The sequence below is a fragment of the Chrysemys picta genome, chromosome 7, assembly GCF_011386835.1.
Source record: "Chrysemys picta bellii isolate R12L10 chromosome 7, ASM1138683v2, whole genome shotgun sequence".
Taxonomy (NCBI): domain Eukaryota; kingdom Metazoa; phylum Chordata; order Testudines; family Emydidae; genus Chrysemys; species Chrysemys picta.
Genome location: NC_088797.1, coordinates 129039834 through 129061821, shown reverse-complemented (window position 1 = coordinate 129061821; position 21988 = coordinate 129039834). Strand labels below are relative to the sequence as shown.

Sequence of the window (21988 nt, the reverse complement as noted above, 5' to 3'; positions counted from 1 at the left end):
CCAGCAGAGGGTACTAGGCAGCAGCCTCAGGCCCCTCACCCCAACCATCTTCCCCACTCAAGCCATTAGCAAAACGTGTGTTTATTGGGCTGGCCCATGGATTCCACGCGCCGCCTACAAGTGTGCACGGCCAGGGGGCGCAGCGCGGCGCCTGCCTTCCCTCCAGCACTGCAGGCAGCAGGAGCGGGGCCGCCCCGCAGCGCCGACATTGTGCTAGGAGCCGGCCGGCCTCGGGCAGGGGCTGCTGTCCTTCCCGCCCCGCTCTGGGAGGCTTGGCTGGTTAGTGGGTTCCTGGTTAGATTGTCAGTCAGTGCGGGAAGGGCCTCACCTGCCTGGGCTCCCCAGCAGGAACCTGCAGACACAGAAGAGGCAGCACGGTCAGGGGTGGGCTCTAGGCTGTGTCCCGGGAGCCCCCTCCGCACCCCCCTGCACTCACCATTCCCCACGGGCCACCACCGCCTCCTTCCGCACCAGCCGCTTCATGTCGTCCAAGGGTTTGGCCAGGGCCCGGATCACGCGCGGCTTGTAAGGGAGAAGCTGAAGGGGAGAGAGCTGCCCGTCAGCGTGGGCACTGCACGCCATGGAGCGAGGGGCCCATGCCCGTACAGGGGGGCTGGCAGCCCCAGGGTCCCGACGGGGATGTCTGAACTGCCCTGGAGAGTGTCCCCTCCCTCCACGCTCCCGCGGGCAGTACGGAGCAGTGTTCGGCCCCATGGTCCCTGGCACTCGCCTTACCCCAGCGAGGCCAGACAGCGTGCCCAGCCTGTCTCCCCGGCCTGCGCGCAGCGGGGACTTACCGCGGGGATGGGCAGGCTGGTGAGCGCGTGGACACACTGCAGTGCAGCGATGCGGATGGCCTGAAAGAGACAGAGCCGGGGTGAGCGCGGGCGGCACGGGGCGGGGAAGGGAGCGGGTGGGGCACGCACCATGGCGGGGCTGGAGGTCAGGCCCAGGAACTTGGTGACCAAGGTGTCGACGTGCAGGCTCATGACATGCGGCGCCTCGAGCAGCAGGGGCTGCAGGCAGCTGAGGGTGGAGAGCTGCACCACACAGTCCGGGCAGGATAAGGCCTCCAGCAACAGGGACAGCAGCTGGGGGGGGGACAGGCAGTGAGAGGTCTGTCGGCTCGGCACCCCCGGCCCGGCCCTGCCCAGCCCAGCCCAGCACTCACCGTGGGCAGCTCCGTCACCAGCACCGGCCTGGGCAGGTGGTTCAGCACGTGGGACAGGCCCTTCAGGTAATTCGCCTTCACGCCTGGGGAGAGCAGAGGGAAGCGGGTCACAGCCCCGTTCCTGGGGGGGCCATGCACACACCAAGGGGGCAGCACCCCCCGCAGCTGGTGGCCCTGTAGACACTGGGAGCTGATCCCCACCGTTCACACCTGGAGGGCTGGGAGCGACCCAGGGGGCGGGGGTGGCCTGGGGGGGTGGGAGCGACCCGGGGGGTGGGAGCAGCAGGTGTGGGGGAGGGGCAGGCTGCAGGGGGCTGGCCCGGGGGGTGGGAGGGGCCCAGGGGGTGGGAGGGGCAGGCAGCAGGGGGGCCAGCCCGGGGGTGGGAGGGGCAGGCAGCAGGGGGGCCAGCCCAGGGGGTGGGAGGGGCCCGGGGGGTGGGAAGGGCCAGCCGGGGGGTGGGAAGGGCAGGCAGCAGGGGGGCCGGCCCGGGGGTGGGAGGGGCAGGCGGGGGGGGCAGCACAGGGGGTGGGAGGGGCAGGCAGCAGAGGGGCCAGCCGGGGGGGTGGGAGGGGCAGGCAGCAGGGGGGCCGGCACAGAGGGCGGGAGGGGCAGGCCGCAGGGGCTGGCCCGGGGGGTGGGAGGGGCCCAGGGGGTGGGAGGGGCAGGCAGCAGGGGGGCCGGCCCAGGGGGCGGGAGGGGCAGGCGGGGGGGGGGGCCAGCGCGCTCACCGGGGCCGGCAGCGTGGAAGCCCTGGACCAGCTTGGGCACGTTGTCAGTGAAGAAACGCTGGCGAACATGATGCGCACGTCAGCGTGACACCCCTTGTGCAGCACATCTGGGGAGTCGGCCATGAGCAGGGAGAAGCCGTCGGCCCACCGCGGGGCCCAGCTCTGCGTCACCCAGGAGGCCCAGCAACTGCAGGGGGGAGAGAGGAACCGGGAGGCTGAGTGAGGGCAGGTGATCCAGGCTGGCAGGGCCTCTCCCAGGCCCAAGGAGACGGGGCTGGAGCAGGGTCCCCAGGGCTCCCCTGCACACTGTCTCCACAGGGGTGGCTGGCTGCTAACCTTGTCTGTCAGGCGGGAGCTCAGCGGATGGTAGCGCAGCACCAGGGCTTTGGTCACCTGCAGGGACAGAGAGAACAGTCAGCTGGCCCAGGGGGGCCCGAGAGAGCCGTGCGGGCACGGCCAGCTGGCCCCGGGGGGCTCGGAGAGCCGTGCGGCACGGCCCAGCTGGCCCCGGGGGGCCCGGAGAGCCGTTGCGGGCACGGCCAGCTGGCCCCGGGGGGGCCCGGAGAGCCGTGCGGGCACGGCCAGCTGGCCCCGGGGAGGGCCCGGAGACCCGTGCGGGCACGGCCAGCTGGCCCCGGGGGGGCCCGGAGACCCGTGCGGGCACGGCCAGCTGGCCCCGGGGGGTCCGGGAACCCGTGCGGGCACGGCCAGCGCCGGCTCCAGCCCAGGGGGCTGTCCTTACCCAGAGGAGCAGGGCGAGGGCCTGGGTTCTGAGCGGAGCCCTCGGCAAGGCCGGCCTCCATCCTGTTTCACCGCTGTCTCTAAGAGCTGGTCCAGCTGCTGCCCTGGGGGACAGACGGGACAGGCTGATGGAGTCCTGCAGCGCCCAGGCCGAGCGCCCTGAGGCTGGCCCAGCGCCTGCCCCACCTCTTACCTGGCGGGTACTTGTTCACCAGCCCCGCGAAGCACTTGGCAGCCGCGGTGGCAGTGAAGGGGCAGTCGCAGGAACAGCTCAGAGCCAGCAGCTCCTGCAGCAGCCTGTCCTGCTGGGGAATCGGCACCTGGAAGAGATCAGAACCCAGTGCGGACGCTGGGCGCTCAAACCCCAGAGCTGCCAATCACCGAGGTGCTGCCCACGCCACATCCACACTGCCCCCTGGTTCAACCCGGCCCCTCCAGCCCCGGGAATCCGGGCGAGGGCCCATCCCCTGACTTACGTTCCTGGGCAAGGAGCAGACGAAGGCCATGAGCAGGGCGACGAGGCGTCTCTGTGCTGCCACGTGCTGCCCGCCCTGCAAGGGAAGAGCAGTGTCACCAACTGCCCACACCGCAGCCCCAGCCCCTCCCTGCACCCCCCACTCACCTGGAATGGCTGGAAGGGGCAGGGGAAGCTGTCCTGGGGCAGGAAGGAGACCTCCCCGTCCAGAAAGAGGGGCACCACCTGGGAGACACTCTGGGCAGCCAGCCTGCGGGAAGGGAGGGGGAGACAAGCAGGAGCCTCAGAGCCGTGGCCAGGCAGGTCAGGAGACTGGCACTTCCACCCAGTCACAGAGCCCCCCACTGCGAGGGAACAGCCCCTCTTCGCTCAACCCCTGGCCCCCCAGGAGGCAGAGCGGGGGGCTGAGCAGCACGACGGGCATGTGATGGGACAAGGTGGAAAAGGTTTAATATTTTATGAGTCTGGCATGCCTCAGTTTCCCCTGCACTGTTCCCCCGTGGGTGGGACAGGACTGTTTGCTCTCAGGGCAGGCGGAGACAAGGGTGGTGTCGCCTGGCTGTCTGGGCCTGGCCCCAGATCAGTGGAGATTTGAGACGCCGATGGCAAGTCCAGTCCCCAGGACACTGACACCCAGAGCCCCAGGGGACGGAGATCTCCCCGCCTCTGCGCAGGGAGGCTGAGCCACCCCCCCAGCTGGAGATCGAAGGGCTGGGAGGCAGGTGGGGAGCTCAGGGGGGGCTGCTGGAAGGAGCCGGGTCTCACCGGGAGTCGGACCAAGGAGGTCACAGCCCGACAGAGCTGGAACAGGGGCTCCCTACAGCCTGGCCAGGCGTGGGGCACCCCAGAATGGGCCGTGCTGTGACCTTCAGTTCTCTGGGTGACCCGATGGCTGGCCTGGGCCGTGGCCAGTTACCGAACAAACCTGACTGTCTGAGTGCTGGGGGAGTCGCTGCGAACACTGGCCGAGGGGCTAATGCACAAGCCTCCCTTGGGGTCTCTCAGCTGGACCCGCTGCCTAGAGCTCCGGGGGGCAGAAGGGGGGCTGCAGGGCCGGGGAAGCAGCGGGGCTTATCCAGGGGGTCTGGCACACTGATGGGCTCCTCCCAAGCTGGGGCCGGAGCACCGACCCTGTGGCTCTGTGACGCGGCCCCGGTTCAGAGCCCCAGTGCCCTGCCCTGGGGTGCCGGTGTTACTCACTCAGGGCACAGGTGGGCGCTGGCCGCGCTGACGACGGGCACCATGGCAGTCAAGACCTCCTCCTCCAGCAGCAGCTTCCCCAGTGGCGAATGGGCGTTCTCTGCAGCCAGCAGCGAGGAAAGGGCCAGGTCAGAGCCTGCCTGCAGCCCACCGGGGGGACCTGCCACAGGCGCCCCCTGAGTGCTCCCGGCCACCAGCAGGCTTAGGAGAAGGGCTACAAGGCTGGCGTGGCCATTGCAGGTCCTCTCCCTAGCGGGGGCCGGGCACTGCCACCAATAGGACCTTCCCTTTGATGCTCCAGGCTGTGACAGCGCCTCCCCGGGGACGCCACGCCTGGCAGGGCAGCTGGGCCCAGCCCTGTGGGCGGCCCAGGCCCAGGGACAGCATCTGTCCTGGGCGCCCTATGGCTGCTTTCCAGCCACAACCCCCTGGTCTGACCCCAACGAGCCCCGAAGCCCCCGACTGCCCCCTTCCATGCCCGAGCACGGGCCTCACCTTGCATGGCGGCCTGCACCGCCACAGCGAGCAGGCAGGGCACCACGGTCTGGTGGTAATACCAGCAGCTCTCGGCATCCCGCTGGCACTGGACCGCCACCCGCTGCAGGCTCTGGCACACGGCCACCACGTCACAGGCCCTCGCTGGCACGTTCCCTGCAGGGCAGAGAGTCCCATGAACATCCCCCCGGCACAGACAGCGCCAACACCTCCCCGCGCCTCCCAGGGGCTCAGGAGGTGGCAGATGCCAAGCAGCACACGGACAATTTATGAAGTGCCCCTGGGCCAGCTCAAAGCTCCAGCCCATGAGGCACTGGCAAGGTACCAGCTCTGCTAATGCCCCTCAACCCGGACCCGCAGCCCCCTGCTAGCGCAGCCCTGGGCACCTCCCCTCCCCCAGGGTTCTGCTAATGCCCCTCAACCCGGACCTGCAGCCCCCTGCTAGCCCAGCCCTGGGCACCTCCCCTCCCCCAGGGTTCTGCTAATGCCCCTCAACCCGGACCCGCAGCCCCCTGCTAGCCCAGCCCTGGGCACCTCCCCTCCCCCAGGGTTCTGCTGACGCCCCTCAACCCCGGACTCCAGCCCACACCTCTCTGCTGATGCCCCATCTGGAACCCGCGAAGGCTCCAGCAGGGTTCCCTGGGGGCTTTACCTTTCGGCACCTGCTGCAGACATTGCAGCAGGACAGGAACCGTCTCTTGCACTATCCCGGGGTGTGTGGACACTGCTGCCAGCGCCTGCAGGCAGCGTGCCCGCAGGGAGTGTGTGGATCGCCTGCCTTCCTCCTCCCGCTCTGAAAGAAGCAGCACATGGATGAGACCCAGGGCACAGGCAGGCGTCTCAGGGGAGGGCGGTGGTGGGGGAGCAGAGAGAACGGAGACCGGGCACAGCCTGACCTCCCCAGCTGGGATCCGCCCTCAGCCCAGCCCCTTGGAGCACCGCCGGGGCCCAGCCCGGCCCTAGGAGCTGGGACGCCCTCCCCAAACTGGGCGATGCTGCCATGGCACGGCCATCAGGGAGCCAGCTCTGCTCTGAGCACCAGGGCCAGGCCGCAGCAAACGGAGGGAAGGGAGAAGGGGAGTCCCAGCAAGGGGGGGCACGGCTCCATATAGCTTAGAATCACAGAATCGTAGGACTGGGAGGGACCTCGAGAGGTCGGCTATTCCAGCCCCTGTACTCACAGCAGGACAAAGTATTATCTAGACCATCCCTGACAGGGGTTTGTCCAACCTGCTCTTAAAACCTCCAGATTCCATAACCTCCCTGGGCAATTTATCCCAGTGCTTAGCCACCCTGACAGGTACAAAGTTTTTCCTAATGTCCAACCCTAAACCTCCCTTGCTGCAATTTAAGCCCATTGCTTCTTGTCCTATCCTCAGAGGTTGTCGAGAACAATTCTTCTCCCTCCTCCTTGGAACAATCTTTTATGTACTTGAAAACTGTTCTCATGTTCCCCTCTCAGTCTTCTCTTCTCCAGACTAAACAAACCCAGTTCTTTCAATCTTTCCTCATAGCTCATGTTTTCTAGACCTTTCATCATTTGTGCTGCTCTTCTCTGGACTTTCTCCAGTTTGTCCACATCTTTCCTGACATGTGATGCCCAGAACTGGACACAATACTCCAGCTGAGACGGTATCAGCGTGGGGTAGAGCAGAAGAATGACTTCTCGTGTCTTGCTTACAACACACCTGCTAATACATCCCAGAATGATATTTGCTCTTTTTGCAACAGCGTTACCCTGTTGACTCGTATTTAGCTTGTGATCCACTATGACCCCAGATCCCTTTCCACAGTTCTCCTTCCTAGGCAGTCATTTCCCATTCTGTATGTGTGCAACTGATTCTTCCTTCCTAAGTGGAGTACTTTGCATTTGTCCTTATTGAATTTCATCCCGTTTACTTCAGACCATTTCTCCAGTTTGTCCAGATCAGTTTGAATTTTGATCTTATCCTACAAAGCACTTGCAACCCCTCCCGGCTTAGTAATGTCCGCAAACATTATAAGTGTACTCTCCATGCCATTCTCTAAAATATTGATGAAGATATTGAACAAAACTGGACCCAGAACTGATCCCTGCGCGACCCCACTCGTTATGCCCTTTTCCAGTGTGACTGCGAACCACTGATAACTACTCTCTGGAATGATTTTCCAACCAGTTATATACCCACCTTATAGTAGCTCCATCTAGGAGCTGTGCATAGCACGGGCACTGCAGTGACGGGAGAGGGAGAAGTGGGGTGCCAGAGAGGGGAGCGTGGCTCTGTACAGCATGGCACGCGCACTGCAGTGGCGGGGGAGGGAGAAGCGGGGTGCCAGTGAGGGGGGCGTGGCTCTGTACAGCATGGCACGGGCACTGCAGTGACGGGAGAGGGAGAAGCGGGGTGCCAGTGAGGGGAGCGTGGCTCTGTACAGCGTGGCACGGGCACTGCAGTGACGGGGGAGGGAGAAGCGGGGTGCCAGAGAGGGGAGCGTGGCTCTGTACAGCGTGGCACGGGCACTGCAGTGACGGGGGAGGGAGAAGCGGGGTGCCAGTGAGGGGAGCGTGGCTCTGTACAGCATGGCACGGGCACTGCAGTGGGAGGAGGGAGAAGCGAGATCCCAGCCTCTCCCAGGGTGCAGGTGATGGGACCTTCCCCCAAGTGGAGAGTTGTCCCTCGCCCACACCAGCCAGGCTCCGTACCTGACTGCAACTCCTCCGCTAGCCTCTGCACCATGCGCCCCGTGAAGGCCCCTGGGTAGATGGGGGCCAGAGATCCTGCGGCCTCCATTGCGGCCATGCTGCGGGGGAGGAAGAGAAGAGGTGAGAGCCGCCGGGTGGGGCCAGCCACACACAGCGGGCAAAGGGCTTGGAGCACAGCGCTGCGGGGAGACAGGCTGGGTTCACAGCCCCTCAATAGAGGAGCTGGTGGCTTCGCCCCAACCCTGGTCACTCCTCCATTCCCGCAGCAGGCCCCGGTGTAGTTCTTGGGGGTGCAGGGCACCGTGGGGCCCAGGCCCACCGCAGGCACGCTGGGTTTGTTCTAGGCCGGGGACCCCCGCAGCCACTCACCAGCTCTGGGAATCGTCCGCGTGCAAGATGAGCCGGGTCAGGTGATCCACGACCAGCTGCACGTCGGGGGGAGCCAGGAGCCCTGAAATGAGACACGGCTGAGCTCCCGCAGCTCGACCCAGCACCCAGGGCACTGCCCACCCCATGGCCTGCAGCGCCATCTAGTGCCCCCAGGTGCTGACGCAGCCCAGCACTGGCAGGGCCACGGGACAGCCCAGCAGGAGGGGAACAGGGCCCCAGAGCGCCCCCTACGGTCAGCACCCCGCAAGGGACTGACACCAGCCCATAACCAGACAGCCCCCCCCGAGCTGCCAGCACCAGCCTCCCCTCTCCCCCCGGGAAGGCACCAACCTGGTAGCGTGCCCAGGACGGTCAGGGCTCGGATCCCCACCAACTGCAGCTGCACGCTGGGGTCCGTCAGTGCCGAGAACAGCACGGAGCACAGCGGGGCTTGGGAACACAGCAGGGCGCTCTCCTCTGGGGGACACAGACACAGCCTCAGGGCCCTGTGGGCACAAGTCCCAGCACGGCCACCCCGCAGGCACCGTCCTTTCACACACAGCACACCTCACCCACCACAGACATGCAGCAGCTGGTTCATCTGCACGTCACTAATACTGAATGTGCTGCCAGCCCACCCCTGCCGAGTTCAGGGCAGCGGGCAGCGCCTCGGACCAGTCCAGACCGTCAGGGGCACCGCGGAAGCAGGTAGTGGCCCCCCCATGCTGGGGGGGTGGGGTTAACCGCCTCACCTTCATCCTCATGCCCCCACTTCTGCTGCAGCTCCAAGAAGCCCAGAAGCATCTCCAGGATCGTCCTCCGCTGGCTGCTCTACAAGGGAGCAAAGGCAGAGCCCCGTCAGAGCCCCTGCTCGGAGCTGGGGGGGTCCCGTGCCGTGTCCCAGCCCCAGGGCCCCCCGGGTGCAGACTGCTCTGGCAGGCACCCCTCACCTGCGGGTGTTGGTTGTACTGCTCCAGCAGCAGGGGCACGACGCTGCTGGTGATCCGGTGGCCGGCTCGGAAGGAGGCGCCCGCCGCTGCCTGCAGGAGCTTGGCGCTCGGCCACACCAGCTTCATATCAGGCTCGCACAGATGGTGCCTGCAGTCTGAGAGAGCAGGTGTCAGCTACACCCCCAAGAGCCCCAGGCCCCGCTGCTGCTCTCCGCTCACCCAGCCCGGCCATGCCAACCCTCTGCTGGGAAGGTGTGACCCTGGCAGTTCCCAGGCATGTCCTGCTGCGAGGGGGGAACCGCATTCGGAGTGGCGGTGGGGAGAGCCGGGAGGGGACACTCCGTGCACACAGTCCCCGGAGCCGGGCGTGGGCCCCGGGCAGGGCCCCTCCAGGAGGTACCTTGCAGGATGCCGGTCAGGAAGGAGTCTAGCAGGTCCTCAGTGTCCGAGCTGAGCACGGAGCGGGACAGACAGGCAGCCAGGCCGTGCAGCGCAGCCAGAGCCTCGGCCTCGACCTTCTCGCTGGCCGTCTGGAACACCTGCGGAAGGGAGTCAGACATGCCCAGATGCTGGCCAGAGGGAGTCGGATCCCACTCCCACTAGCTCTGGAAACAGAGCACAGGGCCCCACCCCAAACGCCCTGAATAGCCCCGATGGGGTCTGGGCTTTGCCCAGGTTCCCCCCAACCCTCGTGTTCTGGGCAGGGCTGCCAGGGCCGACCGCAGTGCTCTGGGGCTCTGCTGCGGGGACGGGGGAAGACTCCTGCCCCCAGATGCTCCCATGGGGCCCAGCTGCACTCACCTCCCTGCGCAGGGATGACCAGAGGCTGGGGAGGAATTCCTGCAGCTCCTTCTGCCCGTAGATGGTGCAGCAGGCGCCCTGCAGGAGGGAGCCAGGACAGACGTTAGGGGAGAGCCAGCGAGGGAGGGGGCCAGAGAGCAGGGACACCCCCCTGAGGGCTCAGGCTGGCTGTGGGCAGGGCTGCAGGGACAACCACACTAGGGCCAGGGAGGAGAGACCCGGGCTCCAGACCGCCCCAGGGGCACTGCTGCGGGGAGGCCGGCTCCCACTCCCTTCAAGCCAGCAGCGAGGGAAGCCTGTGGAGCAGTAGGATTTATCGTTTGTATTTTGTAGAACTTGGAAAGGATCGTAACGTGGCATGTATGAAATGTACTGATGTAGGATATGATTTGATTGTACTCTGCTCGATGCGTTTTTCCCAACGACCCAGGGTCGTTGCTTCCTGCTGCTAGCCAGACAGGGTGGCCAGCAGAATACAATCAAATCAATACATACATTATTATCCTAAGTTCTACAAAACACAAACAATAAACCCTACTGCTCCACCTGTCCCCCGTACCAGGGTCTGCAGGGAGTCCAGCTTGGCACTCTGCATCTCCGAGTCCATCTTCTCGATTAGCAGCGGCAGCAGGAACTGCAGAGAGAGAGAGGGGCGGTTAGGCTCCCTGGACCCAGTCCCGCACCCAAGCCCACACCACCAGCTCCCCGCCTAGGATCTGGAACTCCCCTGTCCCCGGACAGAGGCAGGACTGTGGGTGCAGAGCCTTCCCCAATGCATGGCTGCCAGCAGCCACCCTGAGCTCGCAGGGCAGGGGACATGGGCTTGCAGCCCTTTCCAGGGGAGGCCCAGCCCGTCAACTGCCATCTTCCCCCAGAGAGCTGAGACCTAGCACTGCTTCCCCAGAGCGCTTGGCGTCAGTGCCCAGAGCCAGCCTGGCCAGTCCTAGCTCCGGGGCCCAGCCATTCACACCAGAACAGTGGTGTATGTTTGTGACAGGGAGGGTCACCAACCAAGGGAACCATACCCCAAGGGGCGGGTGGATTCCCCAGCACGTGCCATTTTTAAAGCAAGCTGGGATGTTTTTCTAAGGATTATTTCAGGGCAGGTCTCCAGCCTGTCACACAGGGGGTCAGACCGGACAATCACAATGGCCCTGGGAGCTGTGAATTCCCTTCTCCCACCATGGTGCACCATGCAGGGAGTTGGCTCTGCTCAGAGGTGCCGCCCGCTGCTCTGGAGAGGGGCCGGTGCCCAGGCTAGCACGTCCGGTCCTCTCCCACACTACAACCCAGAGCCCAGGGCACGGAAACACCAGCCCGCCCTCCCTCCACCTCAGAAGGGCGATGCTCCTCGCTGTAGCTGCTGCTGCCCACCCGAGGGGCGTCGTACCTCGGCAAACTGGGGCGTGGAGGCCAGCACGGCCCGGAGGCTCACAATCAGGTCCTCTCTCTGAATGCAATGAGGGTCGTTGGGGGGCTGGAACAGAAGCACAAAGAGCAGGCAGCCCGTCAGATTCCCCAAAGAACAGAACGAGCAGCAAAACATGCCACCATGTAAAAGAGGCAGTTAGAGAGAAAAAGGCGTTTTTAAACCCTGCAAATCAAACCCTACCGAGGAAAACAAAGGGGCATAGACTCTGGCAAGTTTCTTTGCATCAGTCTTCACAGCTGAGGATGACGGAGATTCCCATACCTGAGCCGGTCTTTTTAGGTGACAAATCTGAGGACCTGTCCCAGACTGAGGTGTCATTAGGAGGCAGCTTTGGAACAAACTGATAAGTCACCAGCAATAAGGACCAGATGGGATTCACCCGAGAGTTCTCGAGGAACTCAGATGTGAAACTGCAGAATTATTAATGGTGGTATGTAACCTATCGCTTAAAGCACCCTCTGTACTAGCTGACTGGTGGATAGCTAATGTGACACCAATTTTTTAAAAAGGCTCCAGGGGTGATCCCAGCAATTACAGGCCTAACTTCAGTACCAGGCAAACTGGTTGAAACTATAGTAAAGAACAGAATTACCACACACACAGACGAGCACAATATGTTGGGGAAGAGCCAACATGGTTTTTGTAAAGGGAAATCATGCCTCACCAATCTACTAGAATTCTTTGAGGGGGTCAACAACCATGTGGCCAAGGGGGAACCAGTAGATAAGGTGTACTTGGACGTTCAGAAAGCCTTTGACAAGGTCCCTCACCAAAGGCTCTTAAGTAAAGTAAGCTGTCATGGGATAAAATCCATGATCCTCTCAGGGATTGGTAACTGTTTAAAAGATTGGAAACAAAGGGACCAAAGACCAGCAATACCAATCAAACGAACCTGGCCTCACGCACACCGTCCTGCCCCCAGAAAGGTCCTCGGCCTACGACACCGAGACCCACAATGCGATGCTCACCGGCCTCGGTTCTCACCTTGCCCCTCTTACCCCCAGCCCTGCACAGGACAGGGCCCCCTGGGAACATGCTGACAGTATGGGGAGGAGAGACTCACTCACAGGAATAAAATCAATGGGGAAGTAGCAGGATGTCACTTCAAAGAGCTCCTCCACGAAGGGACCTGCGGGGACAGAACAGAGATGGCTCAGCCCCAGGGCCAGCCCCACAGGAGACCAGGCCAGGCGCCCGATGGGCGTGTCACCCAGGCCCGGAGCCAGCCCAAGGCAGCTCAGGATCGCAGGGGCCTCCAAGGGTGGTGGATGCCCAGGAGACAGGCCCCCTCCAAGGGCGGCAGGGCTGCCAGGCGCTTACCCAGCACGTAGCCCTCGAGGATGAGGTCGCGGACGATCTGGAAGGCAACCAGCAGATTGCGAGGGTCCTTCTCCCCATCCATCACCTGGATGAAGCCGAAAGTGAAGTCGGCGCCCAGGCCCTTCAGCTCTGCAGAGGGAAGGAGCACGCACAGCAATGGCCCAGGGTCCCCACAGCCCAGCCGCTGGGCCAAGCCACGGGGCACTGCCAGCGGGCTCCCCCACGCCCCCAGCCAGGCCACAGCGCCCGCCCTCCCCGCCTCACCTTCCTCTCTGGTGCGCATGAAGTTGGTGATGATGCTGTAGACCGTGTGGCGATCCAGCTGCGGCAGGGACTGGAGGGGAAGAGCGGAGGAGTCAGGAGAACAGGCCTCACGGACTCACAGATCGCGCCCACTGATCCAGGGCAGAGGGATCCCAGCAGCGCTGACTGGGGGCTGGAGGGACCACGCCACACGGTGCTGCCGGGTGAAGGGACGCTGACACGAAGGACATGCGCCCTCGGGGGAGGGACATTAGTGTGGCACATGGGGGTGTGAGCAGGAGAAGTGTGAGGGCATTAAATGAGGAGGTCAGGCTGGGCGATCGTCTCCCAGAAAAGGTGGAATCCCCATTGCTTGGAGGTCTGAACCTGGCCTGCAGAACACCCTGACGGGCCCTATCCCACCCTGGCCAGAGGGGGCGGGGGCGCAGACCAGATGGGACCCAAGGCTCTGCTCTCTGAGACTTTTCCAACCACTCCCCAGACGGGAGCCGGCTCCCAAGCCGCCCGCCAGCAGGGAGTCCCCAGGGACCAGCGCTGCCCTCCTCCGGGCATGGCTCGAGCCACACCACCACACAGGGGGCCAAAGGAGCAGGAGCTGTGCCCCTAGCCAAGAGGCAGCCTGGCTCACCAGACCATGCACGTGACACGTTACCCTGGCCCCTGGGGGTGCGGACAGCAGCTGGGAAGGGCCCGCAAAGGGGTGTGACAGACGGGCTCTGGCCGCTCACCTGAACATGCACCTCCTGGAAGATGGCTTTGAGCACGGACACAGCCAGGCCTGGGGCCAGCACCTCGCACATGCTCTGGGGACACAGGGAGAGAAAAGTAAGGTACAGCGCAGAGCTGCCAGCCACCACCGGAAGGTGATCTGCAGCAGAGCGGGGTGCCCCCACGCTATCTCCCCACCACACACACACACACACACGACAGGATTTATCCGCTGTCCCCTCACACCCTGCACAGCCTAACGTCACGGAGCCCACAGGCTAATCACACTAACGATTCAACCAGCTCGGCCCAGCCAAACCCTGCGCCGGAGGGACCCACCCGCTCCTCGGGAGGAGCTAGTCCGTGGCCATTAACATGTAATAAGGGTGATCCAACCTCATGCTTCAGGGTCTAAGCTGCCCTTGCCCCCCACGGGGTCAGGAAGGTGTCTGCCCTCCCCCCCAAGCATCGTTCACATGCATTAGAAGTGGCTTCAGCTCCTTCGGAAGCATCCTACAGGCCACAGCAGGCGCGTGGAGATGAGACAATGGCTGCTGCAGTGCAGACAGGAGGGGCCAACAGACTAGAAGGCTCTCGTGTTCCCCCCGCCCTAGACGGATAGATGCTGCTGGTTCCCAGCTCTGCCCTAGAATCCTTCTCCCGACCAGCCGGAGAGGGGCTGTAGCAGCAGGAGAAGCGAGCTCACCAGCGCGTAGAGTCCCTGCAGCACAGCGGGGATCACAAGGTGATGATCCTTCAGCCGGTTCTCATAGAACAGGACCAGGTGCGTCACTGCACGGAAACAAACGCCCGACATGTTAGACCCCCAGCTCTGTGGGCTGAGCCCACACCTCCCCGAGGGCCCTGGCACCTGGACAGGGGAGCAGAGCCAGCTGCCAGGCTTTCTGCCATCAGCAGCACCACCCACTCCTCCGGGATGGACCCCCCCACCTCTCTACCCCAAGAGCAGCCCCTGCTGCACCCCATGTCTGAGCGCTAATGAGGTGGGGCCTGCCCCAGCAGCAATGCCCACGTCTGGGCGGAACCAGATAAGGGCCTGGGCGTAAGTGCGTGTGAAAACACCGGGCCAGGAGCTGACAAGTCTGACAAGCTGCAGCGTGGGGCACAGGTCACTTGCTGGAGGATTCTCTGCAGCTTGTGGTCTTTAAACCACGATTTGAGGACTTCAGTAACTCAGACATAGGTCAGGGGTTTGTTACAGGAGTGGGTGGGTGAGATTCTGTGGCCTGCGTTGTGCAGGAGGTCAGACTAGATGATCATAATGGTCCCGTCTGACCTTAAAGTCTATGAGCTCAGCCAAGCAGTGAGACACCACAGCAGCCTGGGATTCCCCCCCGGTTCCAGAACACGTTCCTTTGCCCTGAATCACAGCCCAGAGCACCCTGGGGCCACTGTGGCAGGAAGCAGACCCCAGGGGCCAGCTCACAGCACCTGTGCCCTCTGCTGCTGCAGGGGAACTCTCAGAGCCCTGGGATGAGAGCGCCTTGGAAGCAGCGACCCCTTTCGCACAGCAAGGGTCCGAGTGCGACCCCCCCCTTATACATTAAAAGCACATTATTTTATATTTAACGCTATTATAAATGCTGGAGACAAGCGGGGTTTGGGGTGGAGGCTGACAGCTCACAACCCCCAGGAAATAACCTTGCGACCCCCTGAGGTGTCCCGACCCCCCTGCGCTACGGCACATCAGGCACATGGTAAGTCAGCCAGCTACCAGAGCAATGCCCGTGCTGAGCTACACCCACTCCCATGTCCAGGGCTGAAGTCACACAGGGAGAAGGGGGCTGGCACGTCCCCTACCCTCTTCCTCTTGGAGCATGGAGTGACACTGGAGCAGGACCTGGGACAGCAGCTGGAGTCCTCGTCCACGCGTGCGAGGTTCTGTATTCTCAAGGCAGGACCTAAAGGTGGGGTGGAGAAAGACGACAGGGCTGCGGTGAGCAGAGCCCCCATTCAGTGTGTACAAGTGAGGGGGAGAGTAGTGGTCAGAGCAGGGACCGCTCTGCTCTGTGCCCAGTTCTGACGCTGGCTGCGTGGCCTTGGCAAGGTCACTTCCCCTCTTGGTAACACAGCCCCCTGCCTGCCCTCGAGGGAGGAGGACTGGGGGAACCTCGCTCACTCATCTGTCCGGGGCTATGGAGTTGACACCAGAGGCTCCCCGCCCAATACCATCCACAACAGAGAAACCCCAATCCTCCGTTAGCAGGAGCCAGGCAAAGAAATGGCTCTTGGTTCCGACTGGCCGCAGGAACTGAGGGGAAGGAGCAGCACCAAGACAAGGACCCTTCCTTGAGAGCACCCACCCAGCCGCCCACGCCAGCAGGGAACTCCCGGGGGAGATGGGGGGGGCAGTTACTCTGGATCCTGGCACGCAAAGACTCGGGCTCGGTTTGGGTCCCAGAATTCATTCTCCTGAAGCAATCCAGTATGCACGGGCTGGGCAAGGGAGCTCATCCCCAGAGGGGGCGCTGCATGGTACCGATACAGCCAGAGTGCACAGGGGGTCTCGGCTCCAGGCCAGGGGAGCAACACAAAGCCCCCTCTGCCTCTAACACTCCTGCCCCTGACTTTCCTGAGCCGGAGGAGGAAGAGGGAGAAGGTCTATGAGGTTCCTCTCACCCCAGGACTTCCACGATCTCCAAGATGGTCCAGCTTCCCGCTTTCACCCCTAGGAAACGAGACAAAGGATGAGCCAGGGAGAGCCCAACGCGTCCCTCAAACAGACAGGGCCCCAGAGAGCGGGGCAGGAGAGGCAGGCCTAGCTGATGACACAGGTGCCGTGTGTTTCCCTGGCACCCCATGAAGTACTGGGGGAATGACGGCGCTTGGCAGGGGCTGGTGTACACACGCCAGCTCCCGAGGAGACAATAGGCTGGGCCGGGTTTTACAAAGTCTCTGCATCGCCTGCTGCAGCATAACTCGGTGCCACACGAGTGTCTGAGTTCCAGTCCCACGCGGGGAGCCCCTCCTCTGCAGCCTCACTGGGCAGGGGGGGTGGAATACCATTCAGTCCCTGCCCACAGCCATGGGAGCTGGGGCTGGCTGCCATCAGCAGAAAAGTCCAGCCCTGGGATCCAGAGGGTTTTGATGCCATCTTTGCTTAGCAGGCGGCCCGAGTGAGACAGCATCAGGATTCCCGGGTTCTATTCCTAGCTGTGGCTCGGATCCCTCAGGAAGGTCACGTCACCTATCTGTGCCTCAGTTTCCCTACCAGTAAAGCAGGTGTAACAGTCACCAGCAGGGGACTCCTGGGGCCTCTTTAAATGTCTGTAACACACTCTGAGAACTTCGGAGGGACAGCACCAGAGAAGAGCGAATATGCACTACTGATGTCATCCACTGATGTGATTTGCTGTCCTGGACAGTGTTCGGCGTGTGCTGTCAATTACTGGCGCACACTCATCTGGTGTTCCTAGCTGGCCACAGCCCTCCCCCCATCCCCCGCCAACTCCAGGGCCACATCCTCCCCACAAAGCAGGGCAGGGGCATTACAATCAACACTGTCCCCACACGATTGGCAGGGCAGCCACCCACTGAGCATGTTCTGGGTTGAAATTCTGTCCCGCTCCCAGGCTTTCAGTCCTCAGCTTGTGTCTCCCACCCTGCTGCAAATACTCCTTAGGCTCCTGCCAGCCCAGTTAATGTCCCTGTTCAGTAGTTCAGTCGGGGAGAGCTCTGTGGGGCCCATGGAGGAGGAAGGAATCTGTAAGGTTAGCACACCAGGCAGCTTGCTAACACGGAGACATGGCTTCACATGCTGGTCAGCACAACAACAGTGAAAGGGAGAGGCTGGACCGGACGCCAGAATCCCCTTGGCGCAATGCCCCGGTGGGGCGGGTGATACACACACCACCTGTGCCTGCACAGAGGGCACCTGGGCCCAAGAGAGGAGCCTGCCTGAGTCAGGAGGGGCAGGTGAGAGCTGCCCCAGGAAAAGTGCTGAAGGAGACTGTGACGAACTGGGACTGTTCTTACTGTGGTCTGTGAATGCTGACAGGAGTGTGGCTAGGATAGTCTGCATTGGGGGATGGGAGTCTGCCCAAAGGCGAATACCTGAGCATGTAACATGAGAACCCAGGAAGGGGTTGGAGGCCAGGTGACACCTTGGCCTGGGAAACTGAACAAAGGCTGTGGGAGGGGTCGCTGAAGGCAGAGTGTTGGAAGCGGGCTGGAGAGATGGCTGGGAGGCAGAGATGGCTCTGACCTCCCAAGGGGGGCTGGGATGCCCTGGGACCCCAAGATGGACCTAACTGAGGGGGGGCCCTGTTGTCTGTGCCTGCAAGACCTGTCTTGGACTGTATTCCTGTCATCCAAATAAACCTTCTGCTTTACTGGCTGGCTGAGAGTCATGGTGAATCGCAGGAAGTCGGGGGTGCAGGGCCCTGAGTTCCCCCACACTCCGTGACAGAGACCAACTACCCGGGGGCCGTCGGCGAGGAGCTTGGAGGAAAGCTGTTGTTGAGAACTGACCAAAGCTGGGGACCTCGGACAGTGGGAGGCTGGGGCACTGGCCCCCAGGGAAAGGGGAAGAACCAGCTTGGTCAGGAGAAGCCAAGCCCAGAAGCAAGAGGGTGAAGAGGTTTGTGGTGGGCAGGTGGAGCTACCTGAGCAGGCGTAGGAGGAGGGGGGGACACTACAGGACGAGGGGCCTTCAGCACAAAGAGCAAGGAAGGGCTGCAGGAAGACTGGTTACTCTCAAGCAGGGAGACCTGGAGAGCGGGGCCTGGAACAAAATGCTGCTACTGACTGTCGGGTGATGTGTCTGAAGAGGGGAATGGAAAAACTGCTGTTTATTGTGGGAACCAGAGATTGGTTTTTACTACCAGGCTTCTGGGAATTACTACACTGATGTACGTGAACAAACGATGCCCAGAAACAGGCTTTGTATCAGACACTGCAAAACTATGTTCCCTTCCTGGGTGGAAGAAAGGGGAAACTGAGGTAGGCACCCCCGTCATGCTGCAGCCTGCTGCTGGAGAGCACCCACCCCCTGACCTGCACAAGACAGTCTGTAAGCGAGGAGCCTGAGCAGAGCTCTGGGGGGAGGACTGGAATAGCAGGGGCGTGCAGGCCAGAACTGACTGGCACTGGGAGAGCTAGGAAGAGCCCAGAACTAGAATCGCAGGGGTGCCACAGGTCATCAGTCATTGAAGGGCACTGCCAGAACTGCGTGTGGGAAAGCGGAAATGGAATCGCACAGGGGTGGGTTACGACGCAATGAAGTTGCCTCGGAAACTCCAAGAAGGAAACATTTAATGTGCAAATTTGAAAGAAGCTCAACTGTCAAGTCTCCTTCCTTAAACTGTCTCCTAAGAGGCCAGGCCCACCACACCTCCAAGGACTCTCACCCTGAGCAATGACAGGTTTGGACTTGCAAAGGCCAGATGTAAAATAATACCTACAGAGAGGAGTGTTTCCTCATCAACAGGAAAAGGCGGACGTATACATGACAAGTTACGAACGCTTCTTGAGGTTAAGCTACCTGCTCATTCGGCTATGTTCTGAGGCTAGAGCATTTGCTCAATTCTCGGGTGACTGGAGGCTTGAGTATTTTCACCGCGTAACCGCATTAGCCTATGAAAGACACCTTTTGTTGACTGTGCCGGCAGTGGATACCGCTCTAGGGTTGAACATGGTATAGCTGTAAGCACAGGCAAGAGCCGATTGTGCTCAGCACAGTTTCAGAAACTATGGTAAACCTGTGAAACCTTCAGCATCATCCATATATGGGGGTATGGCAGAGAGTGCCAAAGGTTAATTATCCATTGTGTAAACCAGTGTTTCCATTATCGCTTTGTGCTGTCTTTCCATGTTGTTCTCGTGAGGTCTGGGGTGAACAGAAGTGCATGATTTACCTTCTCTGAACCATTCATTAGTTTGTGCACATCATGTTCCACTGATTTGGCTCCACTCTAAGCTAAACAGTCCCAGCTTTTTAGTCTCTCTTTCCAGACCTCTAATCACTGCTGCATCCTTTCATTTCTTCTATAGCCTTTCAAACGCGGTGGCCAGGAACGAGCACGTACTCAAGGTGAGTGTGTGATGGATTTCATAGCGTGGGGGTAGTTCAAATTGTTCCACTTGCCATCATGTTAGCTAATGACATTCTGCATTATCTGCTAGCTTTGCCAGCTCACCCCTTTCCCCAACTCACTGGGAAACATGTTACAAACCAACAGTCCCTGGACAGCCCCCCACCCAGCTTCCACGAGATCAAACAGACCACGTACACCTACTACCCTCTTAGCTCCTTTCCAAACCAATGCCAAGTTAGTCCCTCGACACAGCCATACACCCTTACTTCTTCAGATGAAGTGAGGTTCTTACCCACGAAAGCTTATGCTCCCAATACTTCTGTTAGTCTCAAAGGTGCCACAGGACCCTCTGTTGCTTTCTACAGATTCAGACTAACACGGCTACCCCTCTGATACTTGACACCATACACCCTTGTATCCTTAAAACCAAAATTCCAGATGCAGCAGAATCCCTTAATGTAATGTACCGAATTACTGGTACAAACAGAATGGCAAGCTCTCTGGGGAACCAAACAGCCCAAACCTTGTCAAGAGAATCTTAGAAATGTGGGACTGGAAGAGATCTCGAGAAGTCCTTTAGTCCAGCCCCCTGCGCTACGGCAGGACTGAGTAAACCTGGACCATCCCTGACAGGTGTCTGTTCAACCTGTTCTTAGACACCTCCCGTGATGGGGATTCCACAGCCTGCCTTGGAAGCCTGTTCCAGAGTGTAACTATCCTTATAGATTAAGCCCAGTACTTCTTGTCCTATCCTTGATGCATATGGAGAACAACTGATCACCGTCCTCTCTAACAGCCCTTAACACATTTGCAGACTATTATCAGATTTTCCTCTCAGTCTTTTTTCAAGCAAACATGCCTTTTATTAACCATCCTTCACATGCCAGGTTTTCTAAATCCTTTATCATTTTTGCTGTTGTCCTCTGGACTCTCTCTCCCTCATCCTCATCTTTCCCGAAGCGCGGGGCACCCAGTACAGTGGGGACCGTCCACACCTCACATACCACAGGAGAGACCTACCCCACCACGAGAACTGCCAGGGAACCTACACACAGGAGAGGCAGCCAGTGACTGGGCCACATCAACCCCAGAAGGTGCAGATGTCACCCATGTCACCTGTTTTCCTGTATCCAGTCTTGCCCACCCTCCCCCAGGCAAGTGGCCGTGACCATCCTAACCCAGATTCCCAGCATCCCCACTATCCCATCGGCCCCCAGTGCCCTGCCTCCCAGCACACTGCCCCACATCCCCCCAGCCCCGCCCCATGTCCCACACCCACACCCACCCTGCCCCCAGCCCCTCATCCCCCCAGCCCCGCCCCATGTCCCACACCCACCCTACCCCAGCCCCTCATCCCCCCAGCCCCGCCCCATGTCCCACACCCACCCTGCCCCCAGCCCCTTATCCCCCCAGCCCCGCCCCATGTCCCACACCCACCCTGCCCCCAGCCCCTTATCCCCCCAGCCCCGCCCCATGTCCCACACCCACCCTGCCCCCAGCCCCTCATCCCCCCAGCCCCGCCCCATGTCCCACACCCACCCTACCCCAGCCCCTCATCCCCCCAGCCCCACCCCAGCCCCTCATCCCCCCAGCCCCGCCCCATGTCCCACACCCACCCTACCCCAGCCCCACCCCGCCCCACATCCCCCCAGCCCCGCCCCATGTCCCACACCCACCCTACCCCAGCCCCTCATCCACCCAGTCCCACCCCGCCCCACATCCCCCCAGCCCCGCCCCATGTCCCACACCCACCCTACCCCAGCCCCACCCCGCCCCACATCCCCCCAGCCCCGCCCCATGTCCCACACCCACCCTGCCCCCAGCCCCACATCCCCCCAGCCCCGCCCCACGTCCCACACCCACCCTACCCCAGCCCCACATCCCCCCAGCCCCGCCCCACACCCACCCTGCCCCCAGCTATCCCATCGGCCCCCGCGCCCCGCCTCCCAGCACACTGCCCCGCCCCGGCCGGTACCTGCCGCCACCTCGGCCGCCCGCCCGTCCTGCAGCCCGGACACGAAGTCCCGCACCCAGCCCCGCAGGGCGCCGCCCGGCCCCTCAGCACCGGCCCCCGCCGCCGCCATGATGCGCTGTAGAGGGGAGGCGCCAAGAACCGGCGCATGCGCGCCACAGAGCGACCCCCCCGTCACGTTGGATAGGCGGGACAAAATCTGTCACGTAACAGACGGGGGCGGACAGGCCCAGGGAAATGCCAGTGCGCGTGCGCGGAGGGGCAGACTTAGTGCCGGGGGGAGGAGCTTGGATGAAGGGCGGGGCCTGTGACTCCCAGAGGGAGGGGCTCACGGCGCGCGAGGGGCCGGGGGTAAAGGGAGTCAGGACCCCCCCGCGGCTGTGCCTGTGTCCGTGCGGAGCCCGCAGCAGGCCTTGGGGGGGGCGGGGTCACACTCCGACCCCCCCCCACCCCTTCCTCCCATTGGTCCGGCCCGGGGGCGGGGTCACTCTCTGCCCCCCCCATATACACACTCCCATTGGTCCGACCCGGCCCGGGGGCGGGGTCACTCCTTGCCCCCCCATACACACACTCCCTGGCCCCCATATACACACTCCCATTGGTCCGGCCCGGAGGCGGGGTTACT

At 62.2% G+C, this 21988-nt stretch overlaps 1 protein-coding gene across 1 annotated transcript; it reads right to left on the bottom strand.

The window, feature by feature from the left end:
- Nucleotides 1-65: 65 nt before the first annotated feature.
- On the bottom strand, nt 66-21576 carry MMS19 (MMS19 homolog, cytosolic iron-sulfur assembly component). Its single transcript, XM_005289376.4, is given in 34 exon segments — nt 66-352; nt 437-537; nt 798-857; nt 927-1091; nt 1172-1254; nt 1901-1963; nt 1966-2044; nt 2046-2087; nt 2237-2293; nt 2643-2693; nt 2696-2745; nt 2835-2961; nt 3118-3192; nt 3264-3366; nt 4317-4416; nt 4812-4967; nt 5464-5604; nt 7492-7589; nt 7861-7942; nt 8212-8337; nt 8613-8691; nt 8811-8965; nt 9211-9349; nt 9612-9689; nt 10171-10245; nt 11002-11088; nt 12111-12172; nt 12364-12492; nt 12628-12697; nt 13356-13430; nt 14042-14127; nt 15157-15257; nt 15976-16024; nt 21367-21576. Coding segments are annotated over 34 exon segments (3081 nt in total). The 5' UTR covers nt 21476-21576; the 3' UTR covers nt 66-324.
- Nucleotides 21577-21988: the final 412 nt, after the last annotated feature.